The sequence below is a fragment of the Thermobia domestica genome, chromosome 10 (genome assembly GCF_964235325.1).
Source record: "Thermobia domestica chromosome 10, izTheDome1.hap1.1, whole genome shotgun sequence".
In the NCBI taxonomy this organism is placed as follows: Eukaryota; Metazoa; Arthropoda; class Insecta; order Zygentoma; family Lepismatidae; genus Thermobia; species Thermobia domestica.
This window is the reverse complement of record NC_137463.1, coordinates 182,445,793-182,468,515: the sequence shown is the minus strand read 5'-3', so window position 1 is coordinate 182,468,515 and position 22,723 is coordinate 182,445,793. Positions and strand designations below refer to the sequence as shown.

General features: G+C 36.0%; 2 protein-coding genes across 11 annotated transcripts in view; both read right to left on the bottom strand.

The window, feature by feature from the left end:
* Window positions 1-3,673: 3,673 nt before the first annotated feature.
* On the bottom strand, window positions 3,674-5,659 carry LOC145661700 (uncharacterized). The gene has a single exon (XM_081727031.1). The coding sequence runs from the start codon at window positions 5,657-5,659 to the stop codon at window positions 3,674-3,676; it is 1,986 nt and encodes a 661-aa protein (XP_081583157.1).
* Window positions 5,535-22,723, bottom strand: part of LOC145662867 (uncharacterized) — a 38,034-nt gene continuing 20,845 nt past the window's right edge. For 9 of the 10 annotated variants that reach the window (XM_081728811.1, XM_081728810.1, XM_081728816.1 and 6 more), the window contains 5 exons: window positions 14,481-14,714; window positions 13,110-13,524; window positions 10,714-10,898; window positions 7,952-8,114; window positions 5,535-6,355 (listed from right to left, as the gene is read on the bottom strand). In XM_081728811.1, the coding sequence (XP_081584937.1) occupies window positions 5,916-6,355; window positions 7,952-8,114; window positions 10,714-10,898; window positions 13,110-13,524; window positions 14,481-14,714 (1,437 nt within the window). In that variant the 3' untranslated portion in view covers window positions 5,535-5,915. The remainder of the gene's footprint in view (window positions 6,356-7,951; window positions 8,115-10,713; window positions 10,899-13,109; window positions 13,525-14,480; window positions 14,715-22,723) is intronic. The other variant, XM_081728818.1, reaches the window with a different exon arrangement.

The window sequence follows — 22,723 nt, the reverse complement described above, 5'->3', positions numbered from 1 at the left end:
TATATTGTACTTATGCCCCGTACGCATGACTAGATACAGTATACGTATTGTACATATGTATTATACAGATTTTCCTTATGTCGCACACAGCTTATCCGTATGCACCATACAGAGTGCACATATGTAGCTTACAGACTGTTTGCATGCAGCATATAGATTATACTTATGTCGCGTACAGGTTGGCCATATGTTATGTATGGATTGGATGTATGTAGCTAATTGGTTGTCTATATGAAATATACGGATTTTACCTGTATCGCATACGTATTGCCTTCTTGTAATATATGGATTGGACATTTTTAGGATCTAGATTGTGCATATAGTGCACCATTATTAAAGAGCTGCAACATACTGCAAAATGCATGATACATTCTTACTGTAATGTTGTCAAATATTGTTTTACACTGCATGAAAACAAAAATAGCTTAAAATATGGTTGATCTCCTTTGTGCCAATAATAATAAAATTAACAATACTACACTTTTCAAATTTTAGTTTGGAGCAGTGAAACTGTCCAAGGAAATGTATTTGCCTGCAGGGTGTCCTATAAGTATGGACTTCCTGCTAATTCGTTGGAAAGCTACTGCGAAGCCAAGTGTTGAAAAGTGACGAGCGTTAATTTTAGAAATATTCGCAGAAAGGCGGTTAACCATGTTAAACTATTTTAGTTTTCATACAGAGTAAATCAATATGTGACAATATTAGACCTACTGTAAATTTATCATACGTTTTGCAGTAAGTTAGTTGCACCACTTCAATAATAATGCAAAATTCACAACAATGTATAATTCTATATTCAAACTCAAACAAGATTTACGTACAATCATTTATTAAGCTGCTGTTATCCATTGCTTGTACTATATAGAGACGACTTCCATATCTTCTTTTCCATAATAGTATCTTCCAAAATACAGAAGTTATTGCCACAAGAGGCCTGAATAGAATTTTTCAGAAAACTTCTCTGTACATTTTAACAGATAAGTTATTTTTTTAAATATAGATATAATCTATATATATAAAAGAGAACGCACAAATCCTTTGTGAACTCATCACGCTAATACGGCTGAACCAATTTCTTTCATTTTTGGGGGGTTATTATGATTTGGACCCTAGATGGTTTTTATCATATCACTTTAATTTTTAATTACCAGTGTCTTGAGATAATTGACCATTGAAGTGTCCATACGTACAAATCCTTTATTATTAGTTCATCATAGGTAAAAATAAACGTATTTATATGCAACCCGCATGACCATGTGACTCGGCGGGTTAACATAAATGACAGGCGCTATAATTTTAACATTTACTGCAATTTGAAAGCGAAAAAGTAAAAATTATCTAAGTAACAAAGTTTATTGCGTTCCGGGGTGACCGCAGCGAAGCGGGGTGAACGCTGCTAGTTAAAAATATGAGAGCCTAAAACTTATTCGCTCACATGATTCCTACACAGTGCTCGCCATTAAAAATGCAACACCAAGAAGGATACAGGGTAGCTGCGCCAAAGTTCCCATTCCGATACCTAATAGTAAGTGTAGAATATGCTTAAATTTACCGCTGTATTCGCTGTGTGGCAACGTGGTGACAGCGGAGCAGAACTGGAGCCCAACATTGATAGCCAGAACGGCTGCAACACGGCAAGGCATCGAGAATAGTTTCTCTTGTAGTATGGTAAGCCATGCATCTTCGATCCGATGCCACAACTCCTCAACTGTAGCTCGAGAAGTTTGCAGGTATGAGAAACATTATGGAATCATCGATCTGACATGTTTAAGCGGCGAGAGGTGGGAGGATCGCGCTGAAAAGAAAGCAGAGCAAGTGTAGTATATCCAGTGAGGTAGTGTAGGGAGTTTCCTGCAGAAATTCCCTTTATTTATATCCGGCAGGACCTGAAATAAAGGGACTACAATAGAATCCAACACCTTGTTAATGTACCGTTGACTTGTCCAATGTCCGACAATGCGTAGGAGCCATAAACAGGCACATAACGACATCCCATACCTTAACACTGTGCGCCTGTTCAACGTGGCGAAGCAAAATACAGGCGTCATCCAGCTTAGTGCCACGGGCGAGAGAAGTGAATGCGGGCATTGTGATACTGCTACAGAAGCAGGATTCTTTTGGAAAGAAAATATCCAATCTCTTCATAATCAACTCTATTCTAGTATCCCATACCTACGCTCTGTAATCACTCACGCCACACCACCTTTCGCTTACCATTTAAATATGACTGACTGGTTTTCACTTGCTGTCACTATATGACATAACTGGTACTTCTTCGTGGCACTTATACTAATGAACTGTAACCTTCCATGCTCCACGCACTGTAAATTTGGACTTCCAACGATGTCGTCTTAGTGTTGCACTTTTAATGGAGAACAGTAACTTTCTCATACATCCTTAAAGAGTGATGATTCTTAAAGTTACGTGTAAGATACAAGTGTACAGCATATATACGCAAGAATTTAAAACTTACATCAAACTGCATCTTCAAAGTACGAAATAAAGTACAGATTTCAGCAGTAAATGCAACATTGAATTCAGCCAAATGATAAATAGAAAACTCATGCACACTCAGCATTGTTCGTTGTGGATACTGCCTATGACTCAGACAATTGTATCTCATTTCGTGTCGTTTTTCTCACTTGTTTAATGCCAAGTACCATGCATAACAGAACGCACGTTAGTCATCAGGCTGCATGAGTGAAATCCTTAAACGCTCCTACTGACCTGCGATGATGGCAGCACTAGAAAAGTTACAAAGTTATGAAACGAACATGGAACACCTGATACAAAGTATAGCGATGTGCAAAGTACCCCATTCTCATGACTTGGATAAAGGATAATTCTGGATGTTGATTTGTTCAGAAAGTAAACGATAATTCTTTATTATTTATTTATATTGTATTATACATTTTGTTACAAATCTTTCCAGTTTACACAACTTTACCGTTAAGATTATTACCAATTTTACAAAGAATCTAACAAAATCTCGTTTCCTTGGGACATTTACATTACTTCAAAAATTAGATCTGAACACATTGCCCCTACCTGGAATTCGAAAATAATTCACATCTGGTGCCAACAAAACAAAAATAACTTAGACATTGACAAACTACACAAGCCAAAATACATTTTCAAATATCCTTGTCCTAAAATTCAAGTATTATACCTGCAAAAGAGTTTCCAAAAAAGATAACCAGGTAAAGAACAAATTAAAGAAATTGTTTATTTCCACAATAATCAGTACTGTGAACAAAGTTTTTTTTTAATAGGCAGCAAATACAGGGACAATGATTAAAAGGAATCAAAAAACTAAATTAAATCACTGAATTTCCAGCAATTGTTCTCTAAATAATGCAAAACTTAATAGATGTTATAGTAAGAATTCGGTAACCGTAATAAAAATGGTGCTGACTACATATCTAGAGGAAGAATATATTTAACTAAAGTAATATGCAGACACAAGGTAAGCCACTTTTCTTACATATGTGCCCTATAACTTCTACAAGTAGATATGTTTCACTACCTTGTTATTTCTTTTTTCAATAGTTTACCTAATATCGTGTGTTTTGGATTCCTTCTTAAGTGCGGTCTATTCCAAGTACCATCGTTCCTATTAGTTACTTAAAAATGAACGGTAACTTTATTCGTTTTGTTCATTATGGTATGTAAACTAGTTTATAGGCGATCTAACAGTTACATAGAGACTATGATCGGACATAACTGTAAATGTGTTTGGTATGTACGTCATCAGATCACTATAACGAAGCCAAACAGATTCATTCTTTTTTGAAACTTTATATGCAAAGAAGTGTAGGTCAAAATCATTAGTTTCGAACAAAGAACATAATAAAAATATTCTTTCATCGTCAGTAACCCATATATCCGTTATTTGGGCAAATATAGGTAAACAGTTTTCAGTGCACAGATCAACAGTAACAACAGAAGAAACATCTAATTTAACACCTTTAATTCTTACACAGGCTACAGAATATATCACAGGATTCGATGTCAGAAAAAACTTTTGTTTCAGCAAACTAGTGATGATAGTTTCCACTTTTCGCTTTTTTCCACAAATGAAAGAGCACACAGGTTTATTTTTTAAAATCATGTCGTTCAATATTAGTTGGTTTTTCATTGCAATTGTTTTGCATATGTTCACACGGCTCGAAGACGCCCTGGCAGCAATTTTAGAAATTTTATGTTTGGCCTCAAACCTCATTGTCCACACTTGGGTCAAAGGTCCAAACTTAAGAAGCATACTAGGATAGTGTAAAAGAAAATGGAATTTTGGTTTTAGCGAACTTTTAGTAAGGTTGCAATATGTCTCATTAAGATCTGCTATTAAATATGTCAGTTGCTCAGACGTATCATTATAAACCCTCTTATTTAACAATCTATCCAAAATTCTACGTAACGCTGTATACAAATTCCACACTTCATTTTTTCTTGGAACATAATAGCCAAAAAGTAAACCAAAATACCTAACTAATGTAACCATTTCAGAAGCAGACGTTCTAAGTTTCAAGATGGATCCTTCCACTGTTAATGCATTCACAGGTTTGGACGAAGAATCCGGACCGTAATCAAAATTAAACAATCGAGCTTGTACAATATTCAATGGAACTAGTTTCGTCTCTTGAACTAAATAAGTAATAACAAAATTCATTACGTAACGACAACAACCTTCTAAGTAGTCATGTAAAATATCTACTCCTACATTATCAAAAAGTTTAAATCCATTTAAATTAAGGAAAACACATTTCTCCTTGATACCTGTTCTCGACGTATCATTTAAGAGTAAATGTTGCTCATAATTTTCTATGCTCCTCAATGACGTTTTATCTTCATACAACATACTTTGCATCTGCTGTTTGCTACAAGTACAGATTCTACAGTAATAATTTGCCACAAAGTTCTCCACAAAACCCAATATGCCATTTAAGGCTAAATTATCGCCACATAAACACACAACATGAAACTTAATAGCTCCGCTGAAAACATCGGTGGCCACTGATACACCCGTATGGTTTAATTCATTGAGTATTTCAATTATTTTTTGGAAAACTATGTTGTTTCCAAATTTGTTCCTGTCAGATGAATGGAACAATGCGAGAAGGAAAATGTGATTCAAAAGGGAAGCGTAGTGAGTGGGGAGACAGGGCAACGACAAGTAAATTGCACCTAATTTATGAATAGTAGCATGACTACCAAGAGGATTCCCAATCTCAAAATCGTCGAAATACAGTATCATGGGAAGGTGAAGGTAATTTTCTTCACTTGTGTTCAGTACATCTTTCCAAATTTTCGCCTGCACAATGTTTTCTAAACAGATTGCATCATTTTCTAAATACTTTAAATATTGTAAGGTTTCAAATAAGACTTTATTAATTGAAAAAAATTTTTGAAGAACAACATTGATAGGTATAAGCTGCATTGTACAAGGTATAGATACAAAACCGACACCATCTCCTGAACGTTTGGACTCCATACGTTGCCCAATTGTAATTTCTATGGGAGCAATGTACGTTTCCAAACGTTCAAAGAATTGAAGACGTTTATATTCTGAACGAAGATCCGTTACACATGCAGCATGTGATGACAACACTTTTTCGAAGCATTCTTGAATGTATCTTGGAACATTATCTCTACCAACCATATTATAAAATTCGGTTTCAAGAATATTTTTTGAGGCATGTAAAAAATTATTCAAGTTTTCCACAATGAACTGAATTGTAGAACGAGGAATAAGTGGCATTGCATGCAGTGATGATACAAATTGTGCTATAGCGTTTTCTTTGGTTATTTCATGAACAAAATCTTGCGTGGGTGTAGAAGGGGTATCAGAAAGTAGAATATTTAGGTTTGATTGGGAATCAATGACTGATGGGGACGAAGTACATGTTGAATGGACTCTAAGTGTCTTTTAAGAGTAACTCCTCTCTGTAAAATCCTCTCTGTATGACGAGCCAAATATCTGATGCTTCTTCTGGGTATTGAGCACCAACGGACTGAAAAATTTTGAAAGCAACATCTACAGCTTGGATTACACTGTGCATGGAATAATATGTGTTATCCACTACAACATACACTCCCTTCACTTCCGTAAGATTGTCACCAACAAATAACACAAGGGGCTGGAAAGACCGTCCAAGACGTTGGAGTTTGTTCTTTCGGGATTCAACGCACACCTGTACGTCATCTCCTGATGCAACTTGAGTTATGAATCCATCTCTTATTTCTGAGCGCGATGGTTTCCATGTTGTAAATCCTCTCTTCCGTCTGCAGGGCGGAATTCCAATTATGTAAGGAATTAACAGAAGGGCCACTAGACTCCTTGAGTCAGGATCTTGATCTGAAAAGAACAACAGTAGTTATAATCGGGTCGTTCAGTGTGAAAGTAAACTAGAGCTAAATTATAATAGACACTTCTGAGTATTTCAGTTACCGGTAACTGACAAACATTGGTGATAACTAAGAGGGAACTAATTGAAAGAATTAAATAAAATCACTATTGAATGATGCGAAGAATAATTTCAGAAATACGAAGATAAGCGACCAGCTGATATTTACTGATAACACCAGTCATAGTAAAGAAAAATTACACGCTATTATGGTTGGATGTCGAAACATTTTCTCATTCTATTTTTTACCTACTATGACTAATATGGTTTTATTATTCAATGATTTCAAGCCAAGAGTTCCAATGAGTTATCTTAACACTTAATTAACAACTAGCTTCAAAATATATACCAGTGTATTGTTTAGGTCGAACTAAATCCTAGTATTATTTGACAATATTCCTTAGTCTATGAACATGTATGTGAAACTAAGCTATTTTATTGTAAAAGTGAAGGTTCACTAGTTTTCTGTTTAATTTCAGTTCTCAGTCTCTTGATTGCATTACGAATTCAGCACATGCTAAATAGCTCATTATGAACATATGTCATCCCTAGTTTTAGCTTCTAAAATCCATTCAATATCCAAGTTAGTACTTTCTAAATATATATAATTGTCCTTATTTTCTACTCTGCTGATCATGATCGTAAGTTTTCATATATGTTTTATTTACATTTTTGTTTAATGTTACACGGTAATGTTCATTAGGGTAAAAGACAGAACGACGGTAAACTAAAGTGAATGTTAAACTAAACTTTTTTGTGTGCTCTCACTGGGAATTGAACTCGAGACCACGTGCATCAAAGACGCACACACTAGTCACTAGATCAACGGAGAGGCTCTCGCCAAATGGCTTTGTGGTGAACAGTGTGCGTGGGTTTTCTCGACTTCTTAAACAATTTTACCATTTTGTTCACCACCATTAGCACAGTCTCCTTTAGCCTTGGTGCATAACGTCGAAGCCAATATCAACAGTACTGCTTCAATCAACGAAATTTCATCTGGCATCCAAAGCCTTCCTTAGAATAGAAATAATGTGACAACGAATTTAATATAAGTTCCGTAATACAACAGAACGATTAAACAAATGCCATACAAATATGGAGCAGAAACATAAGTGTACATGATAAGGAATAATAACTTTCGCATTTTGTTTTAATTTAAGATGAAACTTCATTCCTTTTCAAAGAATGATAGTTACTGGTCTAGTTGGAAAACTAGTTTATACCGCTGTGGGCCTACCAGTACCTTACCCACTCTGTCTAAGAGAGGAATAATTTTTAAACTCTTGTAAAGTACCCAGAAACAAATATATTTCGTGCTTAGGGAGCCTTTCATGGAAGCCTTTGAACAAAAATAAATAAATAAATAAATAAAAATAAATAAAAATAAAAAATACAAAATACTACCTACTTGTGATATGACCCGCTTAAGCTGTATTAGAAATATGTAGTGTTAGGACAGAGTGGGTCCAGGTAACATGATTGTCTATGCTCGAAACGCAACTTTCAGAGATACTTCAAAATTCAAAGTAAAATTGAATTTGCATTACCTCTAATTTGTCCTATGTAATTTGAAATTTGATGCTTTAATTCTGGATCCCTGGAAGTCTTTATGCGTTCTTCAGCGATATTGATTATTCTATCTCGTACTGCCACTATAGTACTGAAGAAACAGTTGTCCTCTGGATAGAGGTACGAAAAATCGTGTAACAGCTGAAAAGAAAATTGTAAACATTAAAACACCAATGGAGCAAAAAAAAAAAAAGTACATATGTTCAACCAACAGCGATACATACACGTACCAGTTGGACAGTCTTACGATTAATTTTTGCAGCTATTTCACAAATATTTTTGTTTATTATTGTTAATCAATATGAGATTGAAGGTAATATTTTGCAAGAAATTAATATTGTAAGAAATCCACCCACAGGTGCAATGTTGTAAGCCAGAAACTTACCCGGGGATCAAACTAAGAACCCATGCACGAGAGTTAAGTACTACTGAGCCACCTAACCTAGCAACAAAACAAGTTTTAGTCTCAAGACCTGTAAAGTATTACAATCATTGAACATCTTAAAACTATTTTATTTACCTTGATTTGCAATGACTTAATGCACTGACTATGGTTTAATTCACTTATTTCATATGTAATTAGCATAATATTTTCTATCGTTTTATGGTTTTATTGTATTCTATAGGTTTATATTCGTATCATTGAATTACACGACCAAGAGTTGTATTATTGATTTTAGTTCTAAGCACGTTATTAAAGATTATTATTATTATTATTAAACAAATTGAGTCACACATTTATAAATTATTTATGTCAATTTAAATGTATTAAAATATATTATGGCACAAGTACATGGATTTTAGTTCTGTGTGTATGAAGTTATACTTCAGAACACATAAAATAAATATACTTTTGTTATAATAAGTTAATAAATAATTCTAGTTATACCTCCAATGTGACATTTGTGTCTGTTTCACTGGTTCGTGGAGGAATAGTTGTTAATGCAAGTCATTTCTTCATTGAATGGTTGAAGTCTCCTTTTTTGACGCTTTAATTTCAGGCTACGTCTAAAACTACAACTCTCACAAATACAATGGAATTGGAAATGAACTCTAAGTAATTTCAGTAGAGAAGAATGTTTCAAATTTCACTAATAGCTGAGAGAGGTTATTTTCATAATATCCTTGCAGGAAGCATTAGCAACGTTACGGATATTGTAAATGGGTTCTTGGCCTCTGTGATAATTTGACTACCTTATCACTAAATTCCGGAACACTTTGCGAAAGACATAGTATTACAGTCATGCAAGTTGTCTTAATCCAACAACTTTCGAAAAAAAATTACAGGAAATTAAATACTGTACAAGTATATGAGGAAGCATCAACAAGTTCGTACAATCACCTAGAATGACGAACAACAACCCCCCTTGGACATGCATTTTATAGTTAGGTCCACGTATGTGAACCATGAACATGGACTAGTTACAACTTTTTCCAGATAAACCTCTGAATGTGCGATGATTGGCAAGCTTGAAGCATGAAGCGTCATTAAATTCCTCCATCTGCAGGGGAAATCACGAAAGTAGATTCATGAAGAGAAGTCTGAGGATGAAACCCCATCCTATGAAAGGATCCAAGTGGAAACCAATTCCAAACTTACAAATGACCACCGCGGACGTCTGTAGATCTGGAAGAATCTTTCATGAATGATGTCGCCTTGATAGAGAAAGTTGAGATAATGGAAGACAGGAGGATTACCATTGAAAATGTTCTGTGTGCATAGATATGGATATGGGTCTACCTGAAATAATACTCACAACCAGCTGCATTTTCAGGAAGTGTCAATACGATGAGTGCCACGACTGCTCATTCCAGAAGGGATCGCGACGACGCTGCAAAGAAATGTTGCATCGCTGTGAGATGAAGAGGACCTTCTAGGCAGACTAATGACAACTGACGAACGCTAGGTTTATTTTTATGATCCATAAGCAAAGGAAATGAGCAAACAATGGAAACACCCCTCCTTCCAACCCTTAAAAAGACAACACAGAAGTCGGCCGCCAAAGTGATGCTTTTAGTTTTCTGAGACTGAAGGGGTCATCACGAAGATTACCTACGACAGGAACTAACTATTACCTATTATTCCCATCTCCTGACTAAGTCACGAGAGGAATTGAAGAAACGTCGTGGAGTGGCCACACAAGGGGTTCTACTGTTGGCAGACAATGTACCAGCTCGTGTCCATGAAGGCAGTGGAATTAGGATATGAAAGGTTGACCCACCAAAGTGACCTTTCTCTTCTCACAAATGAAGCATCCACTCAGAGAATGCTATTTAGACAGTAGGAAAGACGTTATTTCTGAGGAACTATGGTTTCAAAGCCAAACTGCAGACTTTTACAAAACAGGCTTACGGAAAGTGCAGAACCGCTGGCAAAAATGTGTCGCTAGGCACAGTGACTATGTAGAAAGGTACTAATACCATCCTTGTTGCAGTTCTCCTAAGTGGATTTCTTTTAGGTGATTAGGTGATTGCAGTTCTCCTGAGATCTTTGACACCCCCTCGGCACGCAGAAACAGGGATAAAGAGTTCAATAATGTCTTACAATAGGTAAACGTTTACGTGACAGTTTTCACCTTGACAAGGCAAATTGGTGTGCCGCGACACACTAGTTGCTGAACACTGCTCTAGAAGAATTTAGAATCGTATAATCATCGTATTTTGATAAACATCTTAAATGCTGAGAGTTGGGGACACCCAATATTGATTAATTTCTCATATATAAACGTACAACACTTACTAATTGAAATCCTTGAGGTTGTTTTAGAGCAGGATATTTGTTAAAATAGTCCACGACAGTTCCTGCACCATCTTCGACTTCCCGCATGCGATTGAGGACTGTGTCGTTCCAATTTATTTCAACTAGTGCCCATGGATCGATACTGTTCTGAAGCCACTGAACTTTTTCATCCACAATTGGCTCATCTAGAAAAGAAAATACACAGTATAAATGACTAAAATATAAAGATAAGGAACTGTACGGTCTACTGGAGTTGACTTTGGTATTTCAAATATTTCCAGTATTCTGACCGAAAAATGTTTAGAAAACTATGGTGAACCAAAACAACGTGAGTGCCACATACGACTGTATGCTATGGTATTGAATGGCCTGTAAAATGTTACACAAGCAGTCTTCTGTATGCTAATAGAAAAATCAAACTAGTGGACTAAAACAACAACCAGAAGAGTTTTCTGGACCTTTTTTTTCCACTCAGAATGCCTTTCAATCCACTTTTTTGGTGTGTTGGTCCTCCACTCCTCACAGCAAACTTTTCTCAGCTAGTTCACCGTATTACATATTTTTACAGTCTCATTACATTTGTACAGAAACAGTCAAGACCAACTAATTACAAATATCAGAGTAACGTGTTTAATGTTCACATTTAGGTGTGCTACTGTCTTGATACTGCAAAAATATTACATGAACGTAACTATATATAAAATATATATTTGCTTTCTCGAACTAGCTAGGTTTCTGATTAGGTTACCAGTTATCTCTATCACTACCTACACCCAGATGAAGGGGCTGCCATCTTGAAGCGTCTCAAAAGGAATTTTCCAATATTACACAATTTTCAATTTATTTTCAGTATTTTCGTTATCGATATAAATTCCCAGTTGCTTTCCAGTATTGCAAGTATCAGTTAACACCCTGTATACTGTAGCTCGAAAACTGAAGAGGCCGCAGTGGCTCAGGGGTAGAGCATTCATCTTCTGTGCGTGAGTCCCAAGTTCAACCAAGCTCGCGCCTAGTGGGCTTTGTGTTGAACAAACACTGACGAGTTCTCCAGCTTCCTGCCACTTTCTTCACTTCATATCATTCATTCTTATTAGTGCAGTCTCTCTTAGCCTATGACAACTGTGGAACGTAAAAAAAAGATTTCTGTTTTGAAGATTGCAGCCAAAAACTGAGCTGAACAACGAATTCTCTCAACCATCCGAAAAGCCTCATTAAACATCTTAGTACTACTAATTAAGCAGACGTTTATATCAGTTATGTCAAGTTTACAGAAAAGTACTGAAGTTAACATGTTTTCTATCAGGTATGCCGCAAAGCCCAGCGGCATATTATGTTGTACCTCTAAACAATGAACAGGGAAAAACCTATAGCACAAGTGAATAACTAATCGATACTACTAACTACGTTCTAAATCCTGCCATTTAAATTATAAAAATGATTTTAGTCATTAACACAATGTTTATTTTGTGTGCTGTTATGCTAAAAAACACCATTTCTTACTTTCGAAAAATATTGTTTTTCCTGTAATTGATTAGTAGTGATTAGTTAAAAGTGTAAAGCGAAATCCAGTAACTATTTATTGATCGAGTGATCCATATCTAGTCATATTTTCAGGTAGAATGACATGCAAAGTTAGATGCCAAATCCGCCTGACATTGCTATTACAAGTTTATCAATCACTGACTAGAGCTGAATTTTAATAAAGCATATTTCCCTACACCTGTAGATAATACGAAGTTTTAAAACTAATTTTATCGCACATCATTAGTTTAGATACGCCAGTAAAAGTAGTTTATGCAATAATTCACCTGAGTAGGCTTCACGGTATAAAAACCAGTAATACTGTACAGTACCCGTGGGTAAGAAGTTTGCGTACGTGCCTCTGGCGTGGGAAATCCGGGTTCGATTTCTGGCGGAAGTTCGGATCCTACTTTAAACTGTAGGTCCAAGTCTCATATAGCCCCGCTGCTGAACGGTACGCTAAACTAAAATAAAACCAAAAAGCTCCAACTATACCTGGTTTGCACGTTCTATGATTTATCATAGAAGTCATTTATTCTTTAATATTTTAATGATTGGTGTAATATCATTAAGTACTCACTGCATGCAATTTAATAACATTTAGAATAAGTTCGCGTTTCTAATGTCTTGTTACCATGGGAAGATAATAGCTTAGTCATTTCGTTCAGTATGTATTCGTTGACAGAAAATAAGAGTATGTAAATCTAGTACCCAAAACCCATGCCCTTTTAAACTACAAGCTCTGTATGAGCCCTTTCCAGGACTAATTATTATTTGTCATTATATACTTGCTTTCATGTAACAAATTACTTTACATACTATCCAAACTACATACTAGCATGAAACGAAAGCTAGTAAATGTAAGATCTATATACCTTCATTTTCTTCCTCTACTGTTAGTACTGAAGATAAATTCGAAGACGTAGAACGCCTTGATGGACAACTCTGAGGTGAGGTGGGATCTTTTAACTCCCGAAGTTTCCTTCTCCGTGTAATGTAAGCTTCGTATAATATTCCGCTAGCATTTCTCTTCGTCTGATATCGTGTTGCAGGTAGCGACGCTGTATAATAAAGAGATGCAGCTTCCTTAGGAAATAGGTCTACAATTTGCTTTGCCAAGGTTGTGAAGTCAAACATCTGGATTTTTCTGTATGGGTTTTCAAAAAGGATGTGCTTAATCAAAAGCCGTCCTACTTCTTTTCGTTGACTTCCGCGCAACAATCCATTGTTTTGTGTTGATGAATTTATTATTGCCTTTCCATCAAGTGTTTCGTTCAGAACATTAAAGACCTGAAACAAAAGATCCGAAAACATTTTCAGTGTGCACTCAGTGGATGTGCTTAAGGAAACAAAGTATTTGAGATTAAATAGACAATATGTTCATTTCTTCATATACAGTATGAGAACAGGAAGGTCGTCCTGTTCTTTCCTAATCTCAAGACCACAGACCTTTCTAGCACTTATTATTATTATTATTATTATTATTATTATTATTATTATTATTATTATTATTATTATTATTATTATTATTATTTTGTTTTTAGCAATGTATCGTCTTTTTCCCTTCAAATGGTGAAGCAACATTTGCACAGAAGGAATGTCTTGACATCCTTCCTCTTTTTTCTGTATTTTAAGACGACAGAACATGGCAAGATGGTGCACTGCTAAGTTACATGGTTGCTACTCTCAATTTTTCTACTGATCGTGGTCATATGTGGCACCAATTGAGTGATGCCATTGGGGAGAAGTATGAATGAAATGAACTATGAGTCGTAACATTCACTTGTAAACTCATTACGTTACCTGAAACAAACCCCAGATATCAAGAATATGTATATGAAGGGAGGAAGCAAGTCTCAGAAAATGTCCTAGATATGAAAGCTGTACATTTAAAAAATAAATAAAAGAAGTTAAATGCTCGGCATTGGTAAGTGTAATTTATAAGTGTAGAGTGAGGGTAAATAATAGTATACAAAGACAAACCTTTGATAGGATAATGTAACTAAAGTGAACATAATATGAGTGAAGAATGTGGAGGGACACACCATAAACTTACATAATATAAATGAAAAGCATAAAGAATTTAATTACCATTAGTAAAAGTATGAATTAAAATGTGTATCCCAATATCCATTTACTTTTGAAACTTGTAACAGATTTTTTGTTTATCCAATCCTATTTACTATGATAAATATAGCAACAATAAGCAAAATAGTAAGGGAAATATCGATGGTATTGATACTTACATATAAAGGGTCAAAAGGCTTCCAACAATTTCCATATATCTGGGATTGACTTCCATCTAAATTGGAGGGGGCTTTATTTACACCCTCGTTATGTCCTTCTGCTTCGTAAGTATCTTCAATTTGTCTTCTTTCTACAAGGTCGTTGTCTGTTGCACTTTTAGCTCCTGTAGCTCTTAGAACAGCATCAGATATATCCACTAAGCAGTCTCCATCATTATAGGAATGAACAGAAACCTTAAGGAAATTAAACATTTCCATGTTCAATAACAGATCTACGTTAATGAAAAGATTTCATTTATTATTGATTATACTTCAGGTACACACAACTTCAACTCTGATCTTAACATCATACAAGCAACCTAACATTACCTATACAAAACCCTTAGATGTGGGCCTCAGTTCACAATACGCTGCCTGAAGCTGCTGTGACCAGTAACCAGACGAGAAACCTCGGTGTCGTCTGGAATTAAAGTTTCCCTTTATTTCCGAAAATGAACTGAAATCTAAGTTTTACGTCCCACGATTATGCCGGCTAGACTAAAGGAGACTGTGATGAGAGATGAGTGAAATGGTGGAATGAAGAAGTTGGGAGGAAACTATAGAACCCCGAGAAAACACACGAGCACGATGTTTGTCCACGACAAAGTCCACACGGCGCGAGCTGGGATCGAACCAGGGTCCTCAAGCACCGGAGGTGAACGCTCTACCACTGAGCCACCGCGCCCCCTTTATTTCTGAGATCCGGGAAGCTGCTGTGACTGCCCCAGTTACCTATCGCCTCTGATTACTTATCCATTAATTTGTATGGTTCAGTTTAATTTGATTTTGTTTCCAGTTTAGCGTCTCTTTCAGCAGCGAGGTTATATGAGATGTGGACCTACATCTTAACATGGAATCTGAACCACATGCGCTCCTGTCGTTACATCGTCAGTGTGCACAGAAAAACAGAACAAAACTATTTCCTACGGCTTTCATTGATGAAAATAGCAGTCAAATGACTATCTTTATTTTTCTTTTATTGTCTTGCATGGCGGTGTGGACAATCTTACGGATGGTGGATAATAGGGATATTAATAACTGTCCACCCAGAGCGAAGTGTAAATGACGTATATGAAAAATCTAGATTCCGTTTAAGGAAATTATACAAATGTAAGGCATGTTGCAAAATTATGCAGAAGATGCAAACATGTTATGTAACTTTAGAAAACTTATGTCATGGATGGAATACATGATATGTAGAGATGGACAAGGAGAATATATATACAGATAGTTCACTCATTTCACGGCTAGGCAAACTGAAAAAAACAGCCAAAATACGATAATGACTATAGCAAAATGAAACGAACGCAATACAAATGCCAGTTCTATGAGCAATTGCGTAACACCATCTTGAACACCCGATCAAACATGCTGTCTAGCAGCGTTTACTGCAGCGTTACATCAATTTGATTTCATGCAGCGATGATGGCATCCTGCAATTCGCAAACACTGTTGTACTGGGTACCGTTGGCGTATACTGAGCGACACATTTCCCATAGGTTATCCATCGCTTTTATGTCTGTGGAATTGGAAGGCCAAGCAAGGACAATCACGTCTTTCTCACGAAACCAATCCCTGGTGGTTCCAGCAACGTGGGCAGTAGCATTGTCCTGTTGGAAGATCCACTCGGGACCAGCAATTCGCGCGACAAATGGCAACAAATTGTCTGCAAGTACTGTTTGGTACGTGGTTGATGTCAGAATTTTAGAATATGCGAAGTTTGTAGTACCATAATAACCAAAGTCCTCCCATATTACAGACTCATCCGTACTGTCGCTTAGAGAACATTTGTTCCTCCTTCCGCAGTAGTACAGTCAGCCATCGGAACAACCCAAATTACATTTATTTTTGTCACTGAAGATGACACGACGCCAATTCTGCTTCCAGGTCACATGTGTTTTGGCCCAGACCAGCAGTCGCTCCTTGTGATGCACCGTGGGTCGTGGCTGACGCTTGTGTTTCTTATATCAGAGATGATTGCAGCATTTCACGGCTCTTGATAGGGCAGATTTATGTACTACCATGAGCAAAATAAATGACGCGTCTCTTTATTCTGAAGTTTTTTGAAAATATCTCCGTTTTCTTTATATGTTCGAAATTTCGGAAGGTTTCCCCAGCAGGACAGGTTAATAACAAACCCGTTTTTAATATTTGTGTTAGATATTAGCTTAAAATAAAGAAATTAGAAGCAAAAAACATTAAATCGACAGAAATCTCGAGAATTACCAACTCTGCTAAAGTGGGAAATTTTCAAGAACGCGAGGGAATTCTGCATTTCAACACGAAGCAGCGACATCTATGTCATTGAGAGAAATGTGGATTAAATCTACAAACTAAACTTTTAACGAATATTTCTAGTATGTCTTATTATATGCATTATCTGCAAACTCCAAATATATGAATATATACTAAGTATTAACATAAAGATAGAGCAAATAGTGGAAATTATCTATGGAAAAGGACGAATTGGTAGGACGATCGTAATGAAATATCGTCTTTACCGGAACAGGCTCAGTTCACGTAAAAAGCAAATAGCTCAGGTAGTTAAAGCAACGAGTCTGTATGCTGAAGGTAGCGAGTTCGATCCCCTGGAAATGCCGTTGTCATTTTTATCGCTACACTACGGTTATTTTATTTATTTTTTATGTGGGAAAGAATCAAATTGTAACGTATGTGTAAAACTCATGACGGTACCAAAAAAAGAAAAAATGCCGTTGTCACACTTGCACTAGCGTCCCTAATTTTGTTTGCAAACAGTTTCGTAATTATTTCCCCTGTGCTCACTGCTCACCATATGCTCGCTGGCGCATAACGAATGTTTCCTAGTAAATGTTAATTCTAATTTGGAGAATTTTATAAAGTTTCACAATATTTCTCACTAGATAGTCTTCTATCTACGTGTTTGGATATTTTGATAACAGATGTCCCTATTAAATGTTTAATTTTCCCTAGATGTTTAATTACGGAAAAGTTTTACAATGTATTTGTATTGAATTGAAATTGTTTTGAATTTACTACATAAGGTAAGTAGACCCAAGGAGGAGAACTCAAGTAATTGATATTCTACGTAAAAGCAACCTATTGTAGAATGATGATGCTTCTTACCTTCAGCACATAATCTTTACGTTAGAGAGTCAGACAGAGAAAAATCCTGTTTTTCCTCCTCTATGACCACCCATCTTAAACCTCTACATATCGTTGTTCGTCTCACAAAATTTCGGTGCTCCAAAAACATTCAAATAATAATAAGAATAATAATAATAATAATAATAATAATAATAATAATAATAATAATAATAATAATAATAATAATAATAATAATAATAATCCTGAATATGCCATCCTTACATAATGTAAGGATATCTTAGTTTCCTAGTTTAAATCTTAAATATCTTAGTTTAAAATGCTTTCTTTAGTACTTATTTGAGCAACCATGTAGGAGGGGGTACGACTTTTTATTTTGCCCCTCTCATTTCAGTACCCTTGCAACAGAAAGTAATTTTTGATAAGCAGGACAGACAAAATGAATAAGAAATATATTTACAGCATCCTCTCCCCTTTCATGATTGGAATATCACGTAATATTTTTTATTCTACGAAAGATGGCCCTGTGCGGTTAGGGGTAGGTAACTAAAAGAATACCTAATATATAGCGCCCCTTGATTGTAATATTACCGCTTCTTTATTTGTACGAAGGAGCCCCTACACAATCAAGGGTGACAAAAAGAATAGGAAGAGTGTCTATTGATTCCAGTGGTGGATCCAGCACGAACTCCTGGGGGAGGGGAGGGGAAGTGAAACATTCTTTTGATGATGTGAAGCTGTCACAAATTACCACTTAACTAAACTAAACAATAGTGGGGGGAACCGGAACCCAGTCAGTTTAAATTGATGTAAAAGTTTAATTTTGGGCTTCATATTAAAGTTTTGGTTTCAAATGAGAGTTTCAGTCCAAGTGGTCAATGATCAAATCTCGTGGGGCTCTTCAGTGTAGGCTAATACGGCCCCCTTATGAGAAAAGGCAAAATTGTTAACATGTTTATAACTTTCGAATTTTTCGTCTATTTTAAAGAAATATTTTGCTTCGTATTAAAGTGTTGGTTCCAAATGACAAATTCAGTCCGAGTGGACAATGATCAAATCTCCGGGGGGGGGCTCTTCAGTATAGGGGGCTACGGCTCCCTTATGGGAAAAGGCAAAAATATGAAAATGCTTATAACTTCCGAATTTTCCGTCTATTTTAAAGAAATTATTGGCTTCATATTAAAGTCTTGGCTTCAAATGACAATTTCAGTCCGTGTGGACAATGATCAAATCTCGGAGGGCTCTTCGGTGTAGGGGTTTCGGCTTCTTTATGGGACAAGATTCACGTAGTTGATATTGCAAAATTGTTTTATATATATAAGTGGAAACTTGCACCATTTGGTTAATTTTACCTCTTATGTTTTGCAGATTCATATTCCAAGCAATAGTTACTCCCCAGAGCTAAAAGAAGGCACTTACTAGTTTCATTAAAATGAAATGTCTTTTATGAGAGAAGCAGACGAACGAACAGGCATCCAAACGTTGGTTGAGTCGTACGGTTGAAACTCGTTAAGCTCGCTTCAATTATTATTATTATTATTATTATTATTATTATTATTATTATTATTATTATTATTATTATTATTATTAAAGCTTTTTGCTCCTAATTTAGTTATTTTACTTTATTATTTAACGAATATATTGAAAATTGTCAGACACGTATGCAGTAATTTATTTCGGGAGGGGTCCGACTTCAATATTAGGATAAATTATAATAAAATTTTAAAAGATAATCCCCAAAATTAGGCTAAATTTACAGAAAAGTTGGGGTTTCAGAGGGGGTCCGGACCCCCTGGACCCACCCCTGAATGCGTCCTTGTTTGTCAGTAACATTTCCTCATTTTGAAACCCTCAAAAACTTCGGATAGACTATATAAAGGAAAACGAGTTATTTTCGATAAAATATCACTTCAAGGAGACGCGACAGTTTTATTGAACATGGTGGTATCCAACGTTCACAAGGGCAAGAATTCCTTCCCTTTTATTCTTTTGCTATTGTGCTGTATCGAAAGGTCAGGTTTGTAACATATTACTCCTACGAACAAGCATGACTGGCAGATAGGAATACTGAACACAACTCCAGAGAAATGCATGCTGAACTTACGTCTTTACGCTTTGGTGATTTGCCCTCAAGGTCAATCGAGTGGTAATTCAGTTCCGTCTCTGTTCTTAAGCCATGTTCGTATTACTTCGAACAGTTTTAATAATGAAAAGCATGCCTCTTAATATAACAGACTTCTTTCGCGTAAGAAATCGAAACTCAGTTGGTCAGAGCAACTAGTCTGTAAGAATTAGGTTGTTAGTTAGTTAGGAGCCCAGTACGAGTAAGGGTTTTTATTACTATTGTTTTTATCTTTTTTATGTGAGGAAAAATCAAATTGTGACATCCCGATATCAAATGTATTTGATTAGGTAGCTTTGTCTTAGCTAAAATTTAAACATCAGTAACTGTCGAAATTATTTCGCTAACCGATCACTTACTGAACATTTCAAACACGTCAAACCAGTGGCATAACATGAAGGTTAACCTTTCCTCCGCAGTCCTTAGTTATGCGTCCGTACTTTCAAGGGCGGACTAAGGGCCGGGCGACTGCCCGGGGCGCCAGAGAAAGAGGGGCACCAAAACGAGCCTCAAAAAGTAAATTTTATAATGTGCTTTCTACTGACGTTTTTGGTTTATATTCTTGTAAAGTAGTGGCAATTATATGATCTTTTTCCATTTCACTATGGAAGAAGAGAGTTTCATAGTACTAAGGGGGCTGTATCGAAAAATTGAGAGATGGCATGTAGAATAAAGAGTGCCGGGAATTAAATATTGTTTGTTTGTTTGCTTGAGTTTAGCGTTCCACGGTTATGCCTTAATGGGCAAGGGAGATGTGGATACTAATTATAGTGGAATCCGAACCACTTTTATCGTTCAACAGTAATCCACCGGGAATTGGACCCGGTACCACAGAAGGCAGGCGTGCTAGCCACTAGACCAGGGGGGGGGTGGAGTTGGTATTGTTTATAGCGAGCCATATTCTTTGTGAAGTTTTCCTAGGTAAGGATTTCTTTTTGAAAATGGGTTTAAAACAGGGGCGTCATTTAGGGAGGGCAGGGAGGGGCATTTGCCCCCCCTGAGTTTGAGATGTATATAGAGTTTATCATTAGAATAGTAGTAAATCAGTGAAAAACGCGAAATTTTACTTATATCAAGAGGTCTTGCCCCCCCCCCCCCAAAGCAAAATCTGAAATGACGCTCCTGGTTTAAACTATTAAAAACACTATGATAAAATGTAAAATATAGGCTACTACTAGGGGAAGGGCGCCAAAAAGTCACAGGAATAATAATAATAATAATAATAATAATAATAATAATAATAATAATAATAATAATAATAATAATAATAATAATAATAATAAATATGAATGTCTTTGGAGAGCCGAAAGTATGTGACACGAATCATTATAGGTAGAGCTTTAAGATGAGTGGTCATAGGGGAGGAAAAACAGGATTTTTCTCTCTCTGACACTCTAACGTTAAGATTATGTGCTGAAGGTAAGAAGCATCATCATTCTACAATAGGTTGCTTTTACGTAGAATATCTGTTACTTGAGCTCTCCTCCTTCGGGCAACTTTGCTTATGTAGTAAATTCAAAACAATTTCAATTTAAGACAAATATTTATATAGAAAATTAAACATTTAATAGGGAAATCTGTTATCAAAATATCCAAACACGTAGATAGAAGACTATCTAGTGAGGAATTGTGAAACTATAAAATTCTCCAAATTAGAATTAACATTTACTGGAAAACATTCGTTATGCATCAGTGAGCACAGGGGAAATAATTACGAATCTGTTTGCAAACAAAAATTAGAGACACTAATGCAAATGCGACGATATTTTCTCTCTCTCTTTTTTTTTTTTTTTTTTTTTTGGTATCGTCATGAGTTTTACACATATGTTACAATTTGATTCTTTCCCAAATAAAAAATAAATAAAATAACCTTAGTGATAAAAATAACAACAGTCCTTCACGGGATTCGAACCGTCTATCTTCGGTATACAAACTCGTTGCTTTATCTAACTGAGCTATTTGCTTTCTTACGTAAGCTGACTCTGTTCTACAGTAAAGACGATTTTTCATTACGATTGGGCTAACAATTCGTCTTTTTCCATAGGTAATTTCCACTATTTGCACTATCTATACGTTAATACTTAGCATAGATTCATATATTTGGAGTTCGCTGATAATGCATATAAGACATACTAGAAATATTTCGTTAAAATTTTCGTTTGTAGATCTAATCCACGCTTCTCTCACTGATATAGATGTCGCTGCTTCGTGTTGAACTGCAGAATTCCCTCGCGTTCTTGAAAATTTCCCACTTTAGCAGAGTTGGTAATTCTCGAGATTTCTGTCGATTTAATGTTTTTTGCTTCTAATTTCTTTATTTTAAGCTAATATCTAACACAAATATTAAAAACGGGTTTGTTATTAACCTGTCCTGCTGGGGAAACCTTCCGAGATTTCGAACATATAAAGAAAACGGAGATATTTTCAAAAAACTTCAAAATAAAGAGACGCGTCATTTATTTTGCTCATGGTAGTACATGAATGTTAGGGTCTCTTGCCAACTGTGTAAGAGATATTCCACCACAACTTAGCTTTCAAACAACTTGTCTTTCCTGTTGTGGAGTTAGTGTATGCGGCCTTCCTGATGAGTTCCTTACTCCATACCGCATCCCAAGTTTAAGAAAATTGTTCACGACACAAGCAGTCCGTCCACTTCGACATGCAATTTCATTAACATACCTTCTTTATATGCCACTATTTGCCCCTTTTCGCACTCAGACAATACTTTGTTACGGACCATTACGCTTCTTACTCGCCACCTCACACAAGCGTCCTCGTCGTAGCACTCACTACCTTAACTTCTATCACTCGTTTGCTAAACATCTCGCATTCTCGTTCAACGCCCTCTATGTTCCGTAGCAGCGACCAAATTACGTGATATGCTAAACATGTCTGCGTTCGTATCATTTTACAACATTTCTCTTGGGCTATTATTCATTTTCGTTTCGCCCTGTCGTCTATACGTATCTATTCCTGCAATACCTGTTTTCGTGTAACA

Bases quoted from the DNA above. Each gene is read 5' to 3' on its own strand.
- LOC145661700 (XM_081727031.1), bottom strand. From the start codon at position 5,659: ATGGTTGGTAGAGATAATGTTCCAAGATACATTCAAGAATGCTTCGAA.